At 42.3% G+C, this 19446-nt stretch overlaps 2 protein-coding genes across 16 annotated transcripts in view; both read right to left on the bottom strand.

The window, feature by feature from the left end:
- Positions 1–94: 94 nt before the first annotated feature.
- Positions 95–5667, bottom strand: rab1bb (RAB1B, member RAS oncogene family b). The gene is made up of 6 exons (XM_042093628.1): positions 5278–5667; positions 4740–4812; positions 4160–4255; positions 2384–2479; positions 2061–2192; positions 95–1691 (listed from the first exon to the last, which is right to left on the bottom strand). The coding sequence occupies exons 1-6, from the start codon at positions 5289–5291 to the stop codon at positions 1497–1499; spliced, it is 606 nt and encodes a 201-aa protein (XP_041949562.1). The 5' UTR covers positions 5292–5667; the 3' UTR covers positions 95–1496.
- Positions 5668–6036: 369 nt separating this feature from the next.
- ehbp1l1b (EH domain binding protein 1-like 1b) overlaps positions 6037–19446 on the bottom strand; it is a 28467-nt gene continuing 15057 nt past the window's right edge. For 5 of the 15 annotated variants that reach the window (XM_042093499.1, XM_042093503.1, XM_042093507.1 and 2 more), the window contains 17 exons: positions 17867–18736; positions 17041–17523; positions 16304–16732; positions 15537–16001; positions 14457–15125; positions 11870–13279; positions 11176–11440; positions 10783–10955; positions 10509–10557; positions 9607–10173; positions 9360–9402; positions 9164–9213; positions 8711–8831; positions 8333–8432; positions 7980–8053; positions 7748–7862; positions 6037–7505 (listed from right to left, as the gene is read on the bottom strand). In XM_042093499.1, coding sequence (XP_041949433.1) covers positions 7418–7505; positions 7748–7862; positions 7980–8053; positions 8333–8432; positions 8711–8831; positions 9164–9213; positions 9360–9402; positions 9607–10173; positions 10509–10557; positions 10783–10955; positions 11176–11440; positions 11870–13279; positions 14457–15125; positions 15537–16001; positions 16304–16732; positions 17041–17523; positions 17867–18736 — 5971 coding nt within the window. In that variant the 3' untranslated portion in view covers positions 6037–7417. The remainder of the gene's footprint in view (positions 7506–7747; positions 7863–7979; positions 8054–8332; positions 8433–8710; positions 8832–9163; positions 9214–9359; positions 9403–9606; positions 10174–10508; positions 10558–10782; positions 10956–11175; positions 11441–11869; positions 13280–14456; positions 15126–15536; positions 16002–16303; positions 16733–17040; positions 17524–17866; positions 18737–19446) is intronic. The other 10 variants (XM_042093500.1, XM_042093501.1, XM_042093502.1 and 7 more) reach the window with 10 other exon arrangements.

Here is a 19446-nt window from a genome sequence, read left to right as displayed (position 1 = left end):
CACCACCACAAAAATGCAAAGACCATGCAAAGACCAAAATTTGGTCTTGGCATATATATACTTATACTTATAAAAGGGTCTTACACCACATTTATCGCATGCAAAATTATTTATTTCATAAGTCAAAAACATTATGTGACAGCATGTGTCCACACATTATTACAAAAACAGCTTCAGCATGTAAGTGTCAATAGCTCACAGTAGTTAACTAGCTGTCATGTTATCAGCACATTTACACTGAAATTTCCAGTGAATTTTATCATGTCTGCAACGGAGTTTCTCAAATGAGCCAGGACCTGGTGAATCTGGGTTCTTAATACTAAGCCCTTCCTTTATACGATGAAACATTCTCATGTGAGGTGGGAATAAAAAGTAGTGTATTTCCTTGGAAACGTGGTGACATCCGCAGTGTGTATAAAGTAATCTTTTCAGCTTGTTTGCAAGGAGGCATTCCATTTCAGTCAAAAAACCTTGCAACACAGAAACATGCCAACTGCCAAACAGATGTCAACACAGGGTTATAACCAAGGAGTGTTTCCAAAGACACTGGATGATACAATAACATAAATATATGAAAGTGGATTTAACCACATCTCTGTAGATTCTGGTCTATAAGAATTATTCTCAAAGTAAGACAATTGGCTTAAACAGCGTTAAATTACACAATCATTGATACAGTTACAATTAAAATAGTTGATGGAGACCCAAGCAAAACATATTTATATAAAAGACCACAATAAAACAGCAACAAAATAATAAAAACTGTTTTATCAAACCAATGACAGCTGAGATGATGGTACCCTATATTGCTGCTATGACCTTTCCACATTGTCCCAGTCCTAGACTGACTTGTTGGAGGACTCTTAAACATGACCTGAACCTCATGCCACAACAAATATCATAATCTATGGAGATATGTTGAGAATTTGACCATGAATTATAGACGTTTCATATTAAAAATGGTGGACACTGTATATCAAATCCATCACTCACAATCATCCTTGCCACCATCATCATTAAATAACAGTATAGTTTTCATTCCTTTAAAAGAAAATTATCAGAATGTACTAAGCACATTGAGAGAAAAGGTATGAAGAGCACCTAGCTGTAAAATAAAAGGCCATAGGTTACATGTATAAGACACTGTGTCATTATAACATCACTATAACCTTCAATTTCCCCCGTCAAGCCGATGTTAATGTATGTTTAAGTGTCATCACAAATTCAAATGCAAATTCTGTAAATAGGGACAATCCTGTAGGTAAGACAAAATGTATTTTGGTTTGAATTTGAAACTGATTTTTTTCATTAGAAAGTGTACTGTGTGTGTTACTTTGAGCTTCTATTTAAATGTAGGACCAAAGGTCTCACTCTCTGCTGCCCTCCACCTCTTTCCATTCCATTGCCACCACATTTGTGCCCTTCTTGCTTCTGTGCAAGAGTCCAAGTTCAGCCCCTGCCCTGTTACACGACTAGACGATAAAAGCGGGTCAGTCCTAGCAGCACCCTCCACCTGACTGTCGCACGGGGGTGCTGTCGATCTTTAAGTTGGGCTTATCTCCTCCGGCCGTGGCCCCCGGGCCCATCCGTTTCTTAATCTCGGCTGCCATGGTCATGAAGGCCTGCTCGACATTGGTGGCATTCTTAGCGCTAGTCTCCAAGAAGGGGACTGCCAGGGAGTCTGCAAACTCCTACAGCAGGAGCAGGAAAAGGCAGAGTTAGTGCAAAGCCCAGGCAAGAGAGATGCAGACAGCAAACATATTACACATAAGTCAGATGTGTAGCTTAAACTCTTAAGAAAACTGCTAGGTCATGTTTGGGTCTTTCCCTCTAGCTGTTTGGATTTTTTGGTGTTAGGACACTTCTGGTGATGTTTTGAGAGTCACATGATCTTCATCAGATTCAACAGATTCAGAACAGAATTTGTTCCGTCTTCCTGTTAAACTGTTCTGAGACAGACTGTAGTCTTCCTGTTATGGCTTTTAAAAGAGATTTTAATCAGTGCTTCTGTGACCATATGAAGTCAGAATGCTATGTTTCTGAGCCATCGTCACACTTACCTTAGCTGTGGTGTAGTCAACCACTTTCTTAGTGGTGAGATCACACTTGTTGCCCACAAGCAGCTTGTTGACATTCTCATTGGCATAGCGGTCAATCTCTTGAAGCCACTGCTTTATGTTGCTGTAAGACTCCTGAGTATTAAAATAGGGAAAGATTACATTTTCACAGTCCCCTATGGCATTTCATTATTTTATTTATTTCATCTGTGGATTCTTGTCAGTGTTCCTAATATCAAAGCTATGCCTGGTAAAGAGTTATATAATCATTTTTGTTTTGCTCGGATAGTGTGAGGGCCAACCCTGTTTTTTAGGCTATGACAAACCTGATCAGTGACATCATATACAACGATGATACCATGTGCTCCTCTGTAGTAACTGGACGTGATGGTGCGAAAACGCTCCTGACCAGCTGTATCCCACTGAAGATTTAAAAACAGCATTTCAGATATACATAATACACAAAATATCCAGACCACTACACCTCCAAATGTACAAACTTAGTATGTGGTCTGAGCCAAACAACAAAGAGCAATAAAGAAATATGTTTATTTTGACTTTATATTTACAATGCAGTTGTATATGACAGAAAGTCAGAATGGGAGTTAAAGGAGAATTCCGGTGTGATATTGACCTAAAGTGTATCGAAACATGATACCGAGTGTGAACGTATGTCTCATAGCCCATCTCGACTTGTCCCCTGCACTCCAAAATCTGGCGCTAGTTAGCCGATGCTACCAACAACTTTTTCAGTAGTGGTGCTTCGGCATCGGGCTAGCCATGCAAATAAATCACTGTTTTACACCCATTTACGAGGCTCAATGTATCTCCACACTTCATTGGTAGACTTCCTAGGGCCCTGACATTTAAAACGAGACATTGAGAACTTTGAAAAAGCACTGGTAGTTTACTTACAAGACGATTTATACAGACAGTATCTTCACGAAGTTTAACGTTTGCAGCCATCTTGAATTTAGTCACGATAAGTCGAGCAACGAGTAAGAATGAACAGGTATGATAAGGGATCAGATTCCAAAAATAATTCAGTGGAAATGCATGGATTCCAGTTTCTTCCAGTAGCAGCAACTGGAATCCATGCATTTCCACTGAATTATTTTTGGAATCTGATCCCTTATCATAGCTGTTCATTCTTACTCGTTGCTCGACTTATCGTGACTAAATTCAAGATGGCTGCAAACGCTAAACTTCGTGAAGATACTGTCTGTATAAATCGTCTTGTAAGTAAACTACCAGTGCTTTTTCAAAGTTCTCAATGTCTCGTTTTAAATGTCAGGGCCCTCGGAAGTCTACCAATGAAGTGTGGAGATACATTGAGCCTCGTAAATGGGTGTAAAACAGTGATTTATTTGCATGGCTAGCCCGATGCCGAAGCACCACTATTGAAAAAGATGTTGGTAGCATCGGCTAACTAGCGCCAGATTTTGGAGTGCAGGGGACAAGCCGAGATGGGCTATGAGACATACGTTCACACTCGGTATCATGTTTCGATACACTTTAGGTCAATATCACACCGGAATTCTCCTTTAAGACTGACAGGAAGTTACAAACATTCTGAAAGAATCCTTTCCCATCTAATTTTAACAGCAGTTCTTGTGGCACTTTCACTCAATGGTTGACCACAAAATAACAACCTATGATTAGGATGTGAATATACTACATATATGATCCTAGATATCCAATAGTGCTAACCAGTGGGCAGCCGTGGCCCACTGGTTAGCACTCTGGACTTGTAACCGGAGGGATGCCGGTTCGAGCCCCGACCAGTGGGCCATGGCTGAAGTGCACTTGAGCAAGGCACCTAACCCCTCACTGCAACCCCACACTCCCCGAGCGCCGCTCACTGCGCTGGGATTAGTGTGTGCTTCACCTCACTGTGTGTTCACCATGTGCTGTGTGTGTGTTTCACTAATTCACGGATTGGGTTAAATGCAGAGACCAAATTTCCCTCACGGGATCAAAAGAGTATATATACTTAATACATTTTATAATGCCGATTTAGTTGAGATACAGTATAAGAGACAAAAATATACTTGTATATTGATTAAATAGTGAAGAGTTGGAGTGAAAACTGGAGAACTCACTATCTGCAGTTTGATGGTCTTTCCATCTAGCTCAATGGTTCGGATCTTGAAGTCGACACCAATTGTGCTTATATAACTCTCTGTGTAGGTATCATCCTGGAACATACACACAGACCCACAATCAGCCATAGAAGATGTATCCTACTCTGTGTTTGTGTTTGTGTGTGTGTGTGTGTGTGTGTGTGTATCACAGAAAAAGCATGGGGGCTTTAGACACCTGGCACAGTATTATCAATATTACTATTACTACATTATTACATTAATATGCTACAGTTTGTGTATTCATTCATACAACATAGTCATTGACGTTTTCAGAAATATTTTAAATTCTACAACAGACTTATGGATATGTAAATCACACAAATACCCATATCAAGGCCTTTAGCCTTCATGACCAATATTTTTTGGGATTGGTCCATGTAAGTGTAAGCTAAAGGGTAGTTATTTCAAAAACACTGGTATGTAGGCTGCACTGCCATTTGAGCAGGCCAAAATGAACATTACACCGTATACGAAAAATTCACCATCACTCCAGTAAATTGGTGAGGATTAACGTAACGTTAGTATACTCTTTACTTACAGCAAATCGTAAAAGGAGGCAAGACTTTCCCACACCAGAATCACCAATGAGGAGAAGCTTGAACAAATAATCACTGGAAAAGAAGAAAAGAAAGACGGTTAAATTATGATTATGTCAAAGATGCTAATTTAAATTCAGTCTTCGGGTGTGACACTTAACGTAAACTCCTTTGTTATGACAACCTAGCCATCATCTGACATTGTCTGACATGCCATCGATAGCTAGCTAGCTTCTAGCATTCCCATGAACAACACGGCAATAACACATCAGGAGTAACCAACTGACTTGTTAGCCACATAGGTTAAAGGGACAATTTGTGTAAAATAAAGCAAAGCTAGTATTACGGAGTGTTACATATTTAACGTCAGCTATTAATCTTAGCTATATAGTTGCTAGTTAGGTTAGCTAAACATTGATGACAGAGTTAGCTAACCTAGCTAGCGACTGCCAATACGCAGACTAATTTCTGATTATCTTAGCTGCTACCTGATAAGATATCGCTACATTAGTAATCTCACAGCTGCAAGTGGATACTCACTATTCAGGATTCATGGTGTAACCGATTTTCCAATGCTGTGTTCGCTTAATTGACCCTTTCTGTGCAGTATCTATAAACACAGGACCCTTTAGTGCTTGGAATAGGACAAACAAACCACATCTAGCTAATGCTAGCTGGGTAGCTAGCTACAAAACTCAACAAGCAAACAGCCAACTTCTAGCTAAAAAAATATCCCTTTCCTGATGCTACTTTGGAGATGTACGCAGGTGAAAACAGGGACGTGTGCTAAAGTTATAATTTAGGTCCTTGTTTGTACGTGATGTCCAACTATGCTCTTTCAAGGAGGTCCCCTCAGACTAGAAACTTCTGTTAAAGGGCTCTTTGCTGATGGTTGATACCCAGCTGAGCTGATGCGCAACCACGGCAGTGACGAAGAATGACGCAGAAGACAAGGAAGTTTAGCTTTGGTTGGTCTTTGGCCACTGCATTGGGTAGACTCTTGGTAGACTTGCATAGGCTACAGCTGCAGTCTGTGATGATGAGCTACTGTTAATGTCAAACAAAAGTCAAAATATAAAGAACTTAATCTTTTCATATATAATATCACACTCCTTAACACTTATATAAGCCTCTTGACCATGCCTAAATATGAAATGTGTCTCGAGCAACCATTATCTTTCCACATCAAGAAAAATCTTAAGATAACACTTAAAACCACTTAACAGTTTCACAAACTTAATCAATTTGTGACATAAATATTCATCTTTATATTCATGAATTACTGCTTGATTGCTGTAATTTAGTTTTAAAAACAATCCAACTTTATTAATTTCAAACATTTCAAACACATGACAACAGTACCACAGAATGACAAAAGGCGTAGAGGATTAATATACCTCAAATCATTCTGTGTTGTTTTTAAACAATCTAAGAACAAAGACAAATAAACTCCAGTAAGATGGTTATAAAAAATGACTTTTTGTGACACGTGAATACCATATTTAGATTGTTATTCTGTAATTGTGAGACAATGTTTTGAATAAATTGACAACATCACATGTATTAAAATAATAGTTTGTCATTTGTAAGTAAAACTGGCAAAAGTTCAGAAACAGAATAATTAAGTCTAAAACAATTATGACAATAATCTTTAGATGTAACAAATATTGCTATGCCACAGGCAGTAGTCTTAGAGGTCTCTTTGGTTCAAGAAAGGACGTGTTCTTCAAATTAAAATATAGAAGTTTACCAATTAAAGAAGCTGGTACAAAATGCAAATGTAGATGTGTCTCCTCATATTTTATAGTTATATTCTTCTTTTGTAGAGAGGGACATTAAGAATGTTAAATTTATTCCATGAATGAAAACACTGTATTCCCTCCCAGATGCACACAAAGATGCTATCCAGCTGACTAACATTTGTCATATGTGTCATAAAGTCGATATCAAGGTCCAGTGATAAACACACATAACAACAAAGTTCAGAAGAACCAGATTAAAACTGTATTTGCAAAGTGCAATGTGGGAAGTAAATGCTATACAAACAGCTTTGGTTACAATGGACACTTAGAATAGAGAGAGAGAGAGAGAGAGAAAAGAGAGAGCAGCTTTTTAAGAGACTTCCACTAGAGGAGTCTTGCTGTATAGATGACATCCATCACAAGGCTGTGATGAATTAAATACTTCTGAGGTCACATTCATTTCACTCACGTTCCAGACACTTGATGATTCCAAGGTCCATAATGAATTTGTCATGCTATTCCCCTCATTTCTAAGTAGGCAGGTTTCAAAGAGAAATGCACAATGTTATCATGTTGTACAGTTACGAGGGATAGCACATTACAGTGTGTAATCTTGTAATCTCCCAAAATATTTTACAAGGTCTGTCCTGTAACAATAAAAAAACATATTGTGTGTTTGAAAAATACTGTGGTAGTTTTCATTTCCAAATTGCAACATTTCTGAAAACCCACATAACATCCAGAATTAGAATGACACATTTCCATTTTTTCTGATCTTGAGGACTTGGGTCTTGATCTTAAAATTATGGGTTTCAGTTGGAGTGTGAGATAGGAGCACTGACACAAAATATTCTCATTCCCACAGAGTTCCTTCACTGCAGCACACACTTTTCCACAGAGTTCCTTCACTGCAGCACACACTTTTCCACAGAGTTCCTTCACTGCAGCACACACTTTTCCTTATTGCTGTACTTCCGTCGCCTTAGCTCAAGACCTCGCTCCAAGCGCTCATCTTCTTCCACGGCCCTGCACAGACACAAAACACACAACTTTTAATGACCTCAAGTGACCTTTTAGGGGTAAATGTAATGCGTCCACCCACAGACCCACAGACTGTGGACACATTCCGATCTGTGATCAGCTACGACCAGGGTAGGACCAAGGAGTTCCTTTGGATCAAGTCATTAGTTTAGGACTTTGGCCATTCTCTTGTGGCTGTTGGTCTGTCCACCAGAGACATCAGATCCCAGTTGAATGCTGGCCCTTACCCTCTCTCTTTAGCATCCATGTCCCGCACGAGCTCGTCACGCTGGTTCACCAGTGACACCAGCTCCTGCAGCAGCAGCTGTTCCCTATGCTGCTGTGCCTGTGTCTTCTGCCAATCTGTCATTTGAATAACAACAGCATATATTGTGTTATATTAGAATTGATAACAACACAGAAGTTAATTATAAAGAAAACTGTTAGGAGGTGATGATATGACATTAGCACAAGTCTTACCCTCAATAGCCATCATGGCTCTGAGCTCTCTTGTTAATAGTTCGAATCGTCTCTCCAAATCCTGTTCCTCCTGCCTGTGGAATAAACAAGCAGCCAACCATAACATAAGAGCATAGTACAGAGTCATACATAGCTTGTAAGGAAAGAGCGAAACTAAGCACAGGACAGGAACAGGTATCTTTTACTCATGTCATTAACATTTGCAAGTTAAAACTGCATGGATACTTGGATAAGAGGGAACAAGGAAATGAAATAGAATGAAGCAAACTCTTAGACAAAATGAAAACACTATATTCTATTCACACTCTATCACACTAAAAAAACTTTTTTTTTTAATGCAATTTATATCTTACATGAGTTCCAGGTTGTCTTGTCTCCTAATCAGAGCATTTTTCTTGTTCACAAGAATGAACCATTCTTGGATCAGCCTCTCCTCCTCATCACGATCACTGCCTAAAGGGGCCAAACACAAACAAATAAAACAAATGAAAAACAGTGATCATAAAAAGAGGAGCCAACCATTTAGTCAAACGAGAAACCATTCCAGACACACACACACACACACACACACACACACACACACACACACACACACACACACACACCCACATACATTCACTCTCTCTCTCTCACACACACAAACACACACATTCACTCTCTCTCTCTCTTTCTCTCACACACACACACACACACACACACACACACACACACACACACACACTGCGTCTCACCTGTCTCCATTAGCCATCGTAGTCTCCTCTCCACTATGGCGGCTCTGTTGTCGATGTGCTTCTGCTCGTTCTCCAGAGCTCGCAGTTCACTCACTACATACTGACTTGTGTCCTGCAGGCGCTGAAAACAAGGCATCAAAAGACACAAACATAAACATCCACCACAGAACAATAAACATGGAGGAGGAAGGAGAATACATACATAAACAGAGGCAAAGCGATATTGACAAAAATAGAATAGAAAGATGGAAAAAAGATCAAAAAGATCAGATAATGTCAACAAACACAAACAAACAGGGTAAAACTCACCAGTGGACAGAGATGTACAGGGGAGACATGGGGGAGGAGAAAAAACAGGAAAACAGAGACAGACAAATAGGATCAGATCAGAGAAAGTGATATGGAAAGTTTTGAAAACTGGAAAATATCACAGTGGGTAAAGGACAAACTGACCAGAGTATCTTCGTCAGTTTCTCTCTTATCCTTGCTGTGCTCTGTCGACTCTGCCGGGAGGGAACATGGGGAGAAATTGTTTTCATCCTCAGCGTGTTTGTATTGATGCACTGACTTGTGTACTACAGGCCAGATACATTCAAGTACAGTATAAGTGAACGCAAAATGGCGGTGTGTGGGCTGTGCCCTGACTTACCTTTCCCAGCTGTGAAGCCATTTTTCCCCTCGCCTTTAGAAACCTAAGTGCACAGTTGCAGTGTGTTACTGTCAATCTATGTATGTCACTCTCTCTCTCTAACGTGACAGCTCCATTTTCACAATTCAGTGGATAGTTCTAGCCCATAATAATGGGACTTAGTAAGATTTATATTGGTCAACCAAAAACAATAATTCAAGAGTGAAGTTTCTAAATGGAAAAAAATGGTCACAGTGAGTGTCTATACCTCATCTCCTTTGGGAGACCCAGGCTCTACTCCATCTGCTTCATCTAAGGATTCGCTCTTCATCCGCAGACGACGCTTCTTGACCAGGTCAGCATCTCGCACATGGCCAAAGCCTGACTTGGCAGCGGAGGCGTTCGGTCTGGGAGGGGCCACCGGTGTCTGCCCCTCTCCCTCTGCCTCGCCACCTTCCCTGTTGGCCTTCTCCTCTCTCTCTCTTGAGCTTAAGCGCTTAGTCCGTGGCGGTGCCACCAGGTTTGTGGCGGGCTTGGCTGTTCCGTCAGTGCCATCCTCACCCTCGGCCGTCAGCATCGTGCCAGCCTGCAGTCGCTGGGCGCAGAAGCGGGCGGTGGCGTCCGCGTCAGAGTCCTTGCTGGGCTCGGCCACCGTGTAGCTGGTCTGGCTGCTGTTCTTCTCGATCTGCAGCACACTCAGCTCCTGGCCCGTGAAGTGGGCGCGGATCTGGCAGAGATACGTCATCACGATCAGCCGGTCCGGGACGGAGAGGAGGACCATGTCGGAAGGTTCCAGAAGGCGGGCGATGCCCAGAGCAGCGAACCCATCAAAGGCCTGAGGAAGAAATGGAGCCGTGATGTTAAAGCGGATGTTGGTGCTAAATGTTAACATGAAACACGAAATGTGTACACATGTATAAATCTAGATCAGTATCATTACCTGGTTTCCATTCTGATAAGCTTGGACATAAATGTACAAAGTAAATCTACTATCTGCAATACGTTAATACAATATTACAAAAAAAGAGATATATCTACAAAACTACAGCTATGATAATAATTCCATTATTAATTCCACAGTTATATATTATATAAAGCAATTGAATTAGAGAAAAACCTACAGAGACTGAAAGAGAAGATAAGAATAGACAGATAAAATTAGATTTGTACCTTTTTGTTGTTTGATTTGATATCGTAGGGATCCAGCATTTCAAAGTTTCTAAAACAATACAGTCATTCATTACAGCTTCAGACACCTTCTTATGAATACTGCTTATCCAACAAAATTTCAATGACTTTCATGAGTACCCAGATGCTCGATTAATTTTGAACGAGCATTGGTATACATTTTGTTACAGTTTCTGAAATTAGCACTCCCTGGTTATATTGCTGTGAGCCATAAAAGATAATACAAAGAGGGGGAAAACATCAATATGGAACTTACATTTTGTCAGGGTGAAAGTGATGAAGGATAGCACAGAAGGCCAGGCCATTACGCCAAGATGTACTGAAGTTAGTGATCTTCACTCCTTTGTTCTCCTTAGTGACCTCTTGACACCACTCTAGCAGAGACTGACTGGAGTTGACCAAAGCAGGGCTGATCATGGGGTTGGAAATCTAACACCCGAGACGGGGAAATTCAAAAGGGTGCCACAGGTATAAAATACAGTAAGAATTACAGCGAGTAAAACAAAATACTAATAGAAGACGAAATTTAGTACCACAGTATTGTGATAAAATTAGGAATTGAAAATTCTGAATAAAGCAAAATAGCAAAACAACACATTAAAACCAATAATCCAAAAATCCAATGATTTAATGTCTGAAACAAACTCACCTGCTGGACTTGAAGCAAGGCCTCAGTGGTGCTCCCATCAGTCTCTCCCACCTCCTGAAGATCTACTGGAGGAGGGGCGGTCTTCTTCTTATTGCGCTTGGGAGGTTCCAGAGCTGGTGGTGCACCCGTAATGGAGGGAGTCGTATCCAGTGAACCCTGGCCATTGGTCTGAGACTCCACTATATTATCAGCAGGCTGGTAATCTGGGCCAGAAGACACCTGGGGGTCCGAAGGTTCCTCCTTGATCACCTGCAGAGATCTGGGGCTGAGAGAGAGAATTTGATGAGATTAGACATAGGTGTCATCAGGTTCACATCTTCACTAAATATCAAAAGTGACAAGGGCATGAATGTCAAAGACCACATGATGACAGATAGTTTGCATATAGGACATACAGAGGGTTTGTTAGTCAACATGTAATTCATGGACTGAAAATGTTGACAAAAATATGTCTTCCTAAGAAATATGTGGAGTGTGATATGTGATGTTGACCAAAAGAAATTAGGACAGTCTTAGGCTTAGGTAAACAATATTTACCATTTATACCATTTAAGTCAAGAATACAAAAGCAACATTTTGACACCGCTTGTTGTAGGTGTGTTATTTCACACTGTATTATTTCACAGTTATTTGCAAAAGCTTAAACGAATTATGTCAACACAAACACACCCTAACACTTTCACCTGACACTTACAATTCTTCCATGACATTCTCTGTGTGAGTTTCTTCCTCCTTCTCTACCTCTTTTTCCTCTTCCTCCACAACACCCAGTTCAGTCCCTGTCCCCTGATCCTTGTCTCTGTTTAAGCTGTCGCTGCTAGGAGAAACCTGGGCTGCTGCTTCAGAACTGTCCTTGTTCTCAGCACCATCGTTGCTAACCTCTGTGCCTGAAACGGTTGCACTTTCAACAGTGTCCTTGGGCTTTTCCACACTGAGGTTTCCTTCCCCAGTGGTCTGAGACGAGGGGGATATGTCACTGGTCGTCTTCTCGAATCTAGCCTCTAGGATAGTCACTGCCGGGAGGGTATTCAACAACAAATCAGGGGTCGAGAGAGAGGGCTCAGTTTTGATTTCCTGCACCTTCTCATCCAAAGTAGGCCCCACGCTCTCATGCCCACCATCTTTGCTGGTTTCCTGGCGGATTGTCGTCTTTGGGACAGGGCTGTCTTTTCCCTCTGTTACTTCAGGGGCGGTGGGAGATTTCTCAGTCTCGTCCAGGCCCGGCTTCACTTCTGGCTGTGGTGTCGGTGGGGGGCTAGGAGTGGAGGCAACGTCCGGGGCGATGTAAGCGAGCCGCTTCCTGGTGCGGGGGACAGGCTCGGACTCGGGCGGCTCCGGTGACTCCCGTCCCATCTGGAGTATCTTGGCCAGCAGCGCGTTCTCCTCCTCGGACAGACTGGAGACGTTTTGGGGGGCTGCCTCCTCAGACGGAGAGGGGGGAAGTGGCCAGGGTACCACGGAGCTTTTTGGAGAGACGTCTCTTCCCGAAACAGTCTCCTCTGCCTCCTTCCCCTCCTGGAATGTCTTTTCATCATGGGCCTCTCGGGCTGTTACAAGCACACTGGCCAAGGGTGTGGTTGCCATGGCGAGGACGGGAGATCTCCTGGCTTCTTTATCCACTTGATTTACTGTAGTCTCTGACGCGCCGTTGCCCTTTTCACAACACTTATTCTCAACTGCTTCAGGGACTGTTTCAGACTGCAGACCACATTCTGGTGAGGTTTCTCTCTCTAGGTTTAAAGGGCTGGGCTTGTTCTTTTTGCCATGCTGGGGTGAAACTAGCCTCACGGTTACACTTGATCCTACCTCCTGGAGTGGCATTGGCATGGAGATGTTTTTCTGTTTTTTCACACGAGGAGAAGACCTGACAGTGTCAACCTCTGGCAGAGGACTGTCTTTTTCTGCTAGAGTCTTGCTCAGGTCGGGTAGGATATGGGAGTCCACAGAGCTGGCCCCTTGCCCTGATCTGATCTCTGCGCCTGACTGTGGTGGTGCCACACACAGCTCAGTTGATGGTGGCTTATGCTTTGCGAGGGAGCCAGTAGGAGTGAAGGGAGTGAGAAAACCAGTCTGTGGTGCTGCAGGCACAGGGCTTTGCTCTGAGCTGAGGAACAGAAACACTGCATTAACTGTGCTGTATTCTCCCCCAAATCAATGCATCTGCATCTAATACACTAATACTAAACTAAACAGTGCTCACACTCCCACGGAAAGAAAAAAATGATTGGGTAACACGTGAATGCTCTTTTTGCAGCAGACATGCTGAAAAGGCTTAAGCACTCAAGAGTGCTCAAAAATAAGTAATCTAAAACAATCTAAATCAGTCAGAAAGCTCAAGCTGACACCAACAAAGTGCTCAAAAATAAATATCTAGGATAAAACTATTTACAAGTTGGTCTGCAAGGACATGCTGGCAATCAGCAAAGCTCTACAATAATGTCCAAAGGCCAAAAAAGTGCACAATTGCTTTTCATTTCTTTACAGAAGCACACACATGATCACACACTTTTGTCAGGATTTCACAAACTGCAAATGGTAGTGAACTACTTCTCCATGCAACACACTGATGCAAAGCCTTACCAAGACGCATGAGAGCAAATGTTTAGATGTACCGGTATCTGGGCATTACTGCATTGAAATTGATACCTTATTTGGAAAAAATGTACTATCTGACAAAATGAGTAAATATTTTGCATAAACTGATATACCATGAGAGAAGTGCTATATCTGTACCTGAGCAAAGAACTTCTGCAAACTTTCTTATTTACTTTATAAAGTTCTAAAGGATTTATTTAGAGTTACATTTCGGTACACAGACCTTCATCAAGTCTTAAAAAATGAAATGTTCCTAATAAATCCTTTATGACAAATGAAATAGACAGTGTGCAGGAGCTCTTTTCTCAATTATCGTCAGTCTATGTTCTTCTCTGATGCACCTGTCGACCTACAGGTGTCCAAAAGTTCTTTTTTAAACTGCAAAGGATGTGGGTATTGATTTTGAGTGTTCAGTGAGGGTCCAAACTCCAGGTTCAGCCCCAAGCTTCAATGCCCATTAATTGTTATGAGCCTCCTTTGTCACGTTGAAAGAAGTAAATGGGTCAATAAATACGAGAATTCATGCTTTCACGACAATACAGTTGAAATCCAAGCAGGGTTATAAACCATCTCCAACTTCGGCAACTGGTGAGTGAACATAGCATGGCATGAGCGAATGCAGCAACATGTAACTCATGACACAGCATCATTCCATGAAGGGTGTTGTGTCTGCCTTGTGCTCTTACCCCCTGTCCATGTACAAATCCAGCTCCCAAACTGTGCCAATGTCTTCATGGCCTTGAACAAACTCCAATTCATTCAAGTTTTCCAGGCTGTTGGTGGAATGAATCTGTTTGTTTATCCCCCACTTTTCTTTATACCTCCTCCCTGCAAAAGGCTCTTCCTCTGTTTTTCTCTCTGTGAGCTCTTCATAAGCTATTTGACCCAGGTCTGTTGATATCACTGGAGGCTGATCTTCAGCCTTATTATTGCTCTTCACAGATACTTCTCTGTTTTCTTTCGCTTTAGAAAATGCAGTGGTTAGATGTTTACTCTCTTTATCTCTGGGCACCGTTGTCTTCTTGTCATCGTTGGGCTGCTGTTCATATGATTCACCTCTAGCTTTCGCTTCCTCCGAGGCAGCCTTCCGCAGACTCTCTACCAGACTAATGGAGGGAGGCCTACCGCTCGGAACGAGCTTGGTTTTATGAATGCTCCGCTCCTTGACTACTGACGGCAACACATCTGGGGGTTCTAGCCATTCGTCCTCAGACAGGGGATCCTCTAGAGCGTCGCAAAACTCCTCAGGTGGGAGGATGTCGATCTCTGTGCTTTCGTGAATGCTTGATCCATCAACACTGACACGGTCAGGTTCAGAGGGGACATATTGGAGTATGGAGGTCACCGTCTCATAACTAAGGTTGGGGGAGGGGACATTCGAAGCAAACACAGAATCAAGGATCTAATAATGTTTGTAGCGAAGTAAATATCAATTTGATGTTATGTGTGTAGTATCTCAGACAAATTTGCATGTTAAATCGAATCTAATTACTGTGTGTGTGAGTTCTATATGAATGTTTATGACAATTACATGTATCTACTTGATTTATAATATCCCTTGTATTAATTTGTGTTCATAAGGCATAGAAGCACTCCTTCCAAACAGAAAAGTCCAAACATGCAGAATCCTTCTGACTGCAGAGTAATTGTCCATTGACAGACTACAGTTTCAAGAGCTAGCTGTGTCAGCCTTCTTTAAAAGAGTAGTTTGTAGCCATGCTTTAGCACAGACAAACATACAGAAGCATCACAGTCAGAGCTCTTACCCTTTATACAGAACACCCACTATAGTGCTCATGAACCCCACGGAGGGGTCATCGTCTTCCCTGGCTAGGACATCGGATTCCTCTGATATCTCCTTGGTTGCTTCTCTTGACTCCTCTGTCTCCAACACTCCAACACACTCTCTGGGAGCAGCTAATTCAGAGTCTTTGTGCTTCTGATTTATGATCTCATCACTAACGTTAACCTGCTGGTCTAAGGAGGTAGATTTAATACCTGGTTCAGGTGAGGGTTTTTTGGGTCTGCCTGTGCTATCTGGATTAAATTTCTCAGCTGACAGCTCAAAGTAAGAAGCAGTTTGAGAAGTGTTTGGTGGGGCACTATCAGTTGATGTTTTGTAGGCCATTGGCAACTTGGGTGTATTCTTGTCTAATATGTCCAAAGATGTTGAGATGCAAGAAGTCGTCTTTTGTGTCTTCTTCTGAAGAACTGCCTCTTGTTCAGTCCTTCTGCCATAGATAGGAAAAATAAACTGAATGGTCTTGGTGGACCAAGGCTTTCTATACGTCCATATTCTCAATAAAACAAGACATTGCGCCTTTAACAGGATGCACCTAAACAGGAATGTTGTAAATGTCATGGTAATGATATTGATGTACTCTGATAGCAGCTAGCAGCATGCAGTTAGCCACCCAGCTACACAATGAAGAAGCTCAAACAATAAACAATAGCCTTATGTCCAGACAGTGAACTTTATCAGAATGTCACTCCATGCCATGCTATGAGGAGTTATAACCCCTTTTCTACTCACCCCCCTCCCGGGGAAACACTGGTACCCTGCAGTGAGCCGGAGCTTGGGCCCTCTGCCTCTTTGCCTCTATCTTTGGCTTTGTCCTCTACAGCGGCCCATAGTGGTCTCTCTTCTTCAGTGGGAGTCTCCACTATGTGAAGAGGCTTCCAATCCTCTGACTCTGACTCACTATGCTCTGCCCCAAATGGAGAAGGCAGACTAGCGCTGGCTGGTAAGAGCTTCTCTAACGGTAGCTTTGCTCCCTTGGTACTAGTTTCGGGAGCAGGAGGTTGGGATCCAACAGAGGACAGGATATCTAGTTGACTGGATTTGCGAGATGGGATCTCCAGCTGAGCAGAGGGTGAGGACTTGAGATCTTTTGGGTCACCCTCAAGCTTGCTGACTTCTGCCTCTTTGGCATGTGATAGGACAGGTATGGATTTGATTGGTCTGAGAGGCAATAAATACATTGATGACATTGCTGTCAGAACTACTCCACTTTCCACATTTGACCATATAAATAATATAATATATATATCTCATTCCTTGCTCATGAACTTAGTAACTGAAACCATTGTGAGTAAATCAAAACACAACATTAGCGTTTGAAGAATTAAAGGATTTAAATTCAAGGACAATTAAGACCAGGATTAATCACCCACAGCATTTCTCCTGATGTCAAACTCCCAAACAGACACCAAAGACATAGCAACAAACACAGCATGTGGGGGCAAGGATCACCTGTCCCACATTCTTACCTTGTGTCTATGGATTCCTGTTCAGATGGAGCTGAGACCATATCTAAGTTCTCCTGTTTACCATCAGGCAACTTATCAGGAACAGTTTCCTTAATTACCAATGGCACAGATCCCTTACTCTTCTCTTCCAGGGCAGCCCAGAGAGGACGTTCAGTACGGACTACTTCCTGTTTCGAGGCTAGCATATCCAAATTGACTGTTCCTGTTTTGTCTTTTACAGACTTTTTCATGGTTATCTCGCTGTTACCAGGTTCTGTACGCTGTGAATTCTCTGAAGTGGATTTTGTGGCTGAGGGTAGAAGGTCCAGGGACTTGGGTAAATTGTTGGCATGGGTGTCTTTGCTTTTGGGTTGACTGGGCTGTTCTGTTTGGACTGCCTGTTTTGCCAACTCAGCACTCTTTTGGGAATCTTCCACTTTTTTGCTAGTGCCCTGTTTACTTGCTAGTGGAAGGGACTCGACTGTTGAAGCCATTTCTCTTAAGCTGTGTGTGTGACAAGGACATAGACAATATGGATGGACAGAAGAAAGGTATTAGAACATGTGCAGTACTAGCCTAGAAATAAAACCACAGGGAAATGTTCATTTGGATTACATGGGGGAGGGATGTAACATGACAGAAGCATCTGTATGCTTAGTTCTCTACAAACAAACTCTTATTCAGTTGAAACATTTTAAAAAATGTTGTGAGATTTTCAGGTCAGGCATTTTCACCAAATAACTGCCTATGCTTGTTTGACCATATGGTAAAACTGTAGGCATAGTCAAATTAAATGATTGATTTTAAGCACTCAAGCTTATTTCTTTCACAGCACTCATGAACTTACCCTTCATCATCAACAATATCAGTTGCATTCTTCTGTTTATAGTCTTGCATCACCAGTCCTGGCCTTAGCTCCTGAGTGCGTTTGTTCTCATTGGCATTTATGTGTTCCACCACCTTTGAGTCAAATTGGGGGAATCTTTCAGGCATTTGTTTGTGATCACTGTCTTTGGAGCCCTTTTCTTCACTGGGGAGAAATATTTGCTCAACCCATGGAGGTCGTTTTTCTTTTGAGATATTTGTCTTTGGGGCAACATCCGGCTGATTACTAGATGCTACCCCAGGCCCAGCAGTGCTAGACTCCATCATGGGAGAAAGGGCTGACAGGTTTTTCATCTTTTCCTTGTCTTCGTCTGATCTGTTGAGGTCAGCACTAGGGGGTAGTGCTCTCTCAAGGATTAATTTATCTAGTTTCTTTATTCCCGCAGGGATTTCAGACTCTTTTTTAAGTTCAGGCTTCGCTTTAATACCGTCCTGAGTGTTCTGCCCCACTGACACGCCCCCAGGCAGCACTGGGATGACTAGTGCCTTACAAGTGTTCTCTAAATCTGGCTCTGGCTCAGCCAGTGGTGGTTTTTCTGAAACAAGAGGTGTTTTGTCTGTTGATGACACCTTTGCATTGATTTTAACTGGTTGACTGGGCTTTTCTGTCTCTGTGGCCGGCTCCTTGAAATCAGGCTCCTCTTCCGCCAGTGGTGGCTTCTCCGCCACAAAGACATCTGTGGTTGGATTTTGGATATTTTTGGTGACTACGGTACTTGGAGCTGCCGGTGACCTGTCAGGGGCAGAGAAAGGCCAGGGAGGAGGGACATCAGCTGAAATTGCCTTGGGTCCCTGGTCTTCAGCTGCTGCTGGGCAAGCTCCCTGCCCAAGGCTGAGGGACAAACATACTTGGGGTCAGAGTTCAGCACTCGAGGAACAAATGCGAGGAGTGGGTGTGGTCAGGCAGGCAGGCAGGCGGGCAGGTGTGCAGGGTATTGGCAAGCTTATCAGTGGAAGCGTACGGCGGTGGTGGTCAAAATAAGAGACTTGCCATGCCAGGGTTAGTGATGTGAAAATAGATGTCGGCTCGGCGCGCAACAGCTGCAGCAAGCGTTGTGAGTTGAGGGATTTAAGTAGGGTGGTCACTCAGTCTAAAAGTATGTCTACCATCAGCACTGGTCTGTAGTGCCTTATTTAGTGCTTTGTAAGCCTCTTAAAGCTATAGTTGACGTTCTGTTACATCCATGCACTCTTCTTCACTTGCCTATTGTATAACGGTCAACCTAACTAAACCAGACTGCAAAATAATGGATGTCTTTCTGGAGCATGCATCACATCACATGACCATTAAATTTATTAATTGTGTCAGCCATTCATTTATTAATTTGGTGAAAGCTTCCCATCAAATGAAATGCATCACATGAACATTGTGTTTGTGAATTGTTTCAGCCATACATTCATTCATTTGGCAAAAGCTTCCCATTGGAGGAAATGTCTTTAATTTTGTTGTAATTTGCAAAACCCACTTTTTTCCTATTCTGGTATTCCCGATACTATAATACACTAAGCTGTACTTCCTTGAACATAATTCACAATTATTTC

This window comes from Alosa sapidissima, chromosome 5 (assembly GCF_018492685.1).
Source record: "Alosa sapidissima isolate fAloSap1 chromosome 5, fAloSap1.pri, whole genome shotgun sequence".
NCBI lineage: Eukaryota > Metazoa > Chordata > Actinopteri > Clupeiformes > Clupeidae > Alosa > Alosa sapidissima.
This window is presented reverse-complemented; position numbering and strand designations above follow the sequence as displayed.

Bases quoted from the DNA above. Each gene is read 5' to 3' on its own strand.
- rab1bb (XM_042093628.1), bottom strand. The intron at 2,480-4,159 runs GTGAGTTCTCCA...TTAAATCTTCAG, and splicing joins AGACCATCAAACTGCAGATA to TGGGATACAGCTGGTCAGGA. The intron at 1,692-2,060 runs GTAAGTGTGACG...CTCCTGCTGTAG, and splicing joins TTGACTACACCACAGCTAAG to GAGTTTGCAGACTCCCTGGC.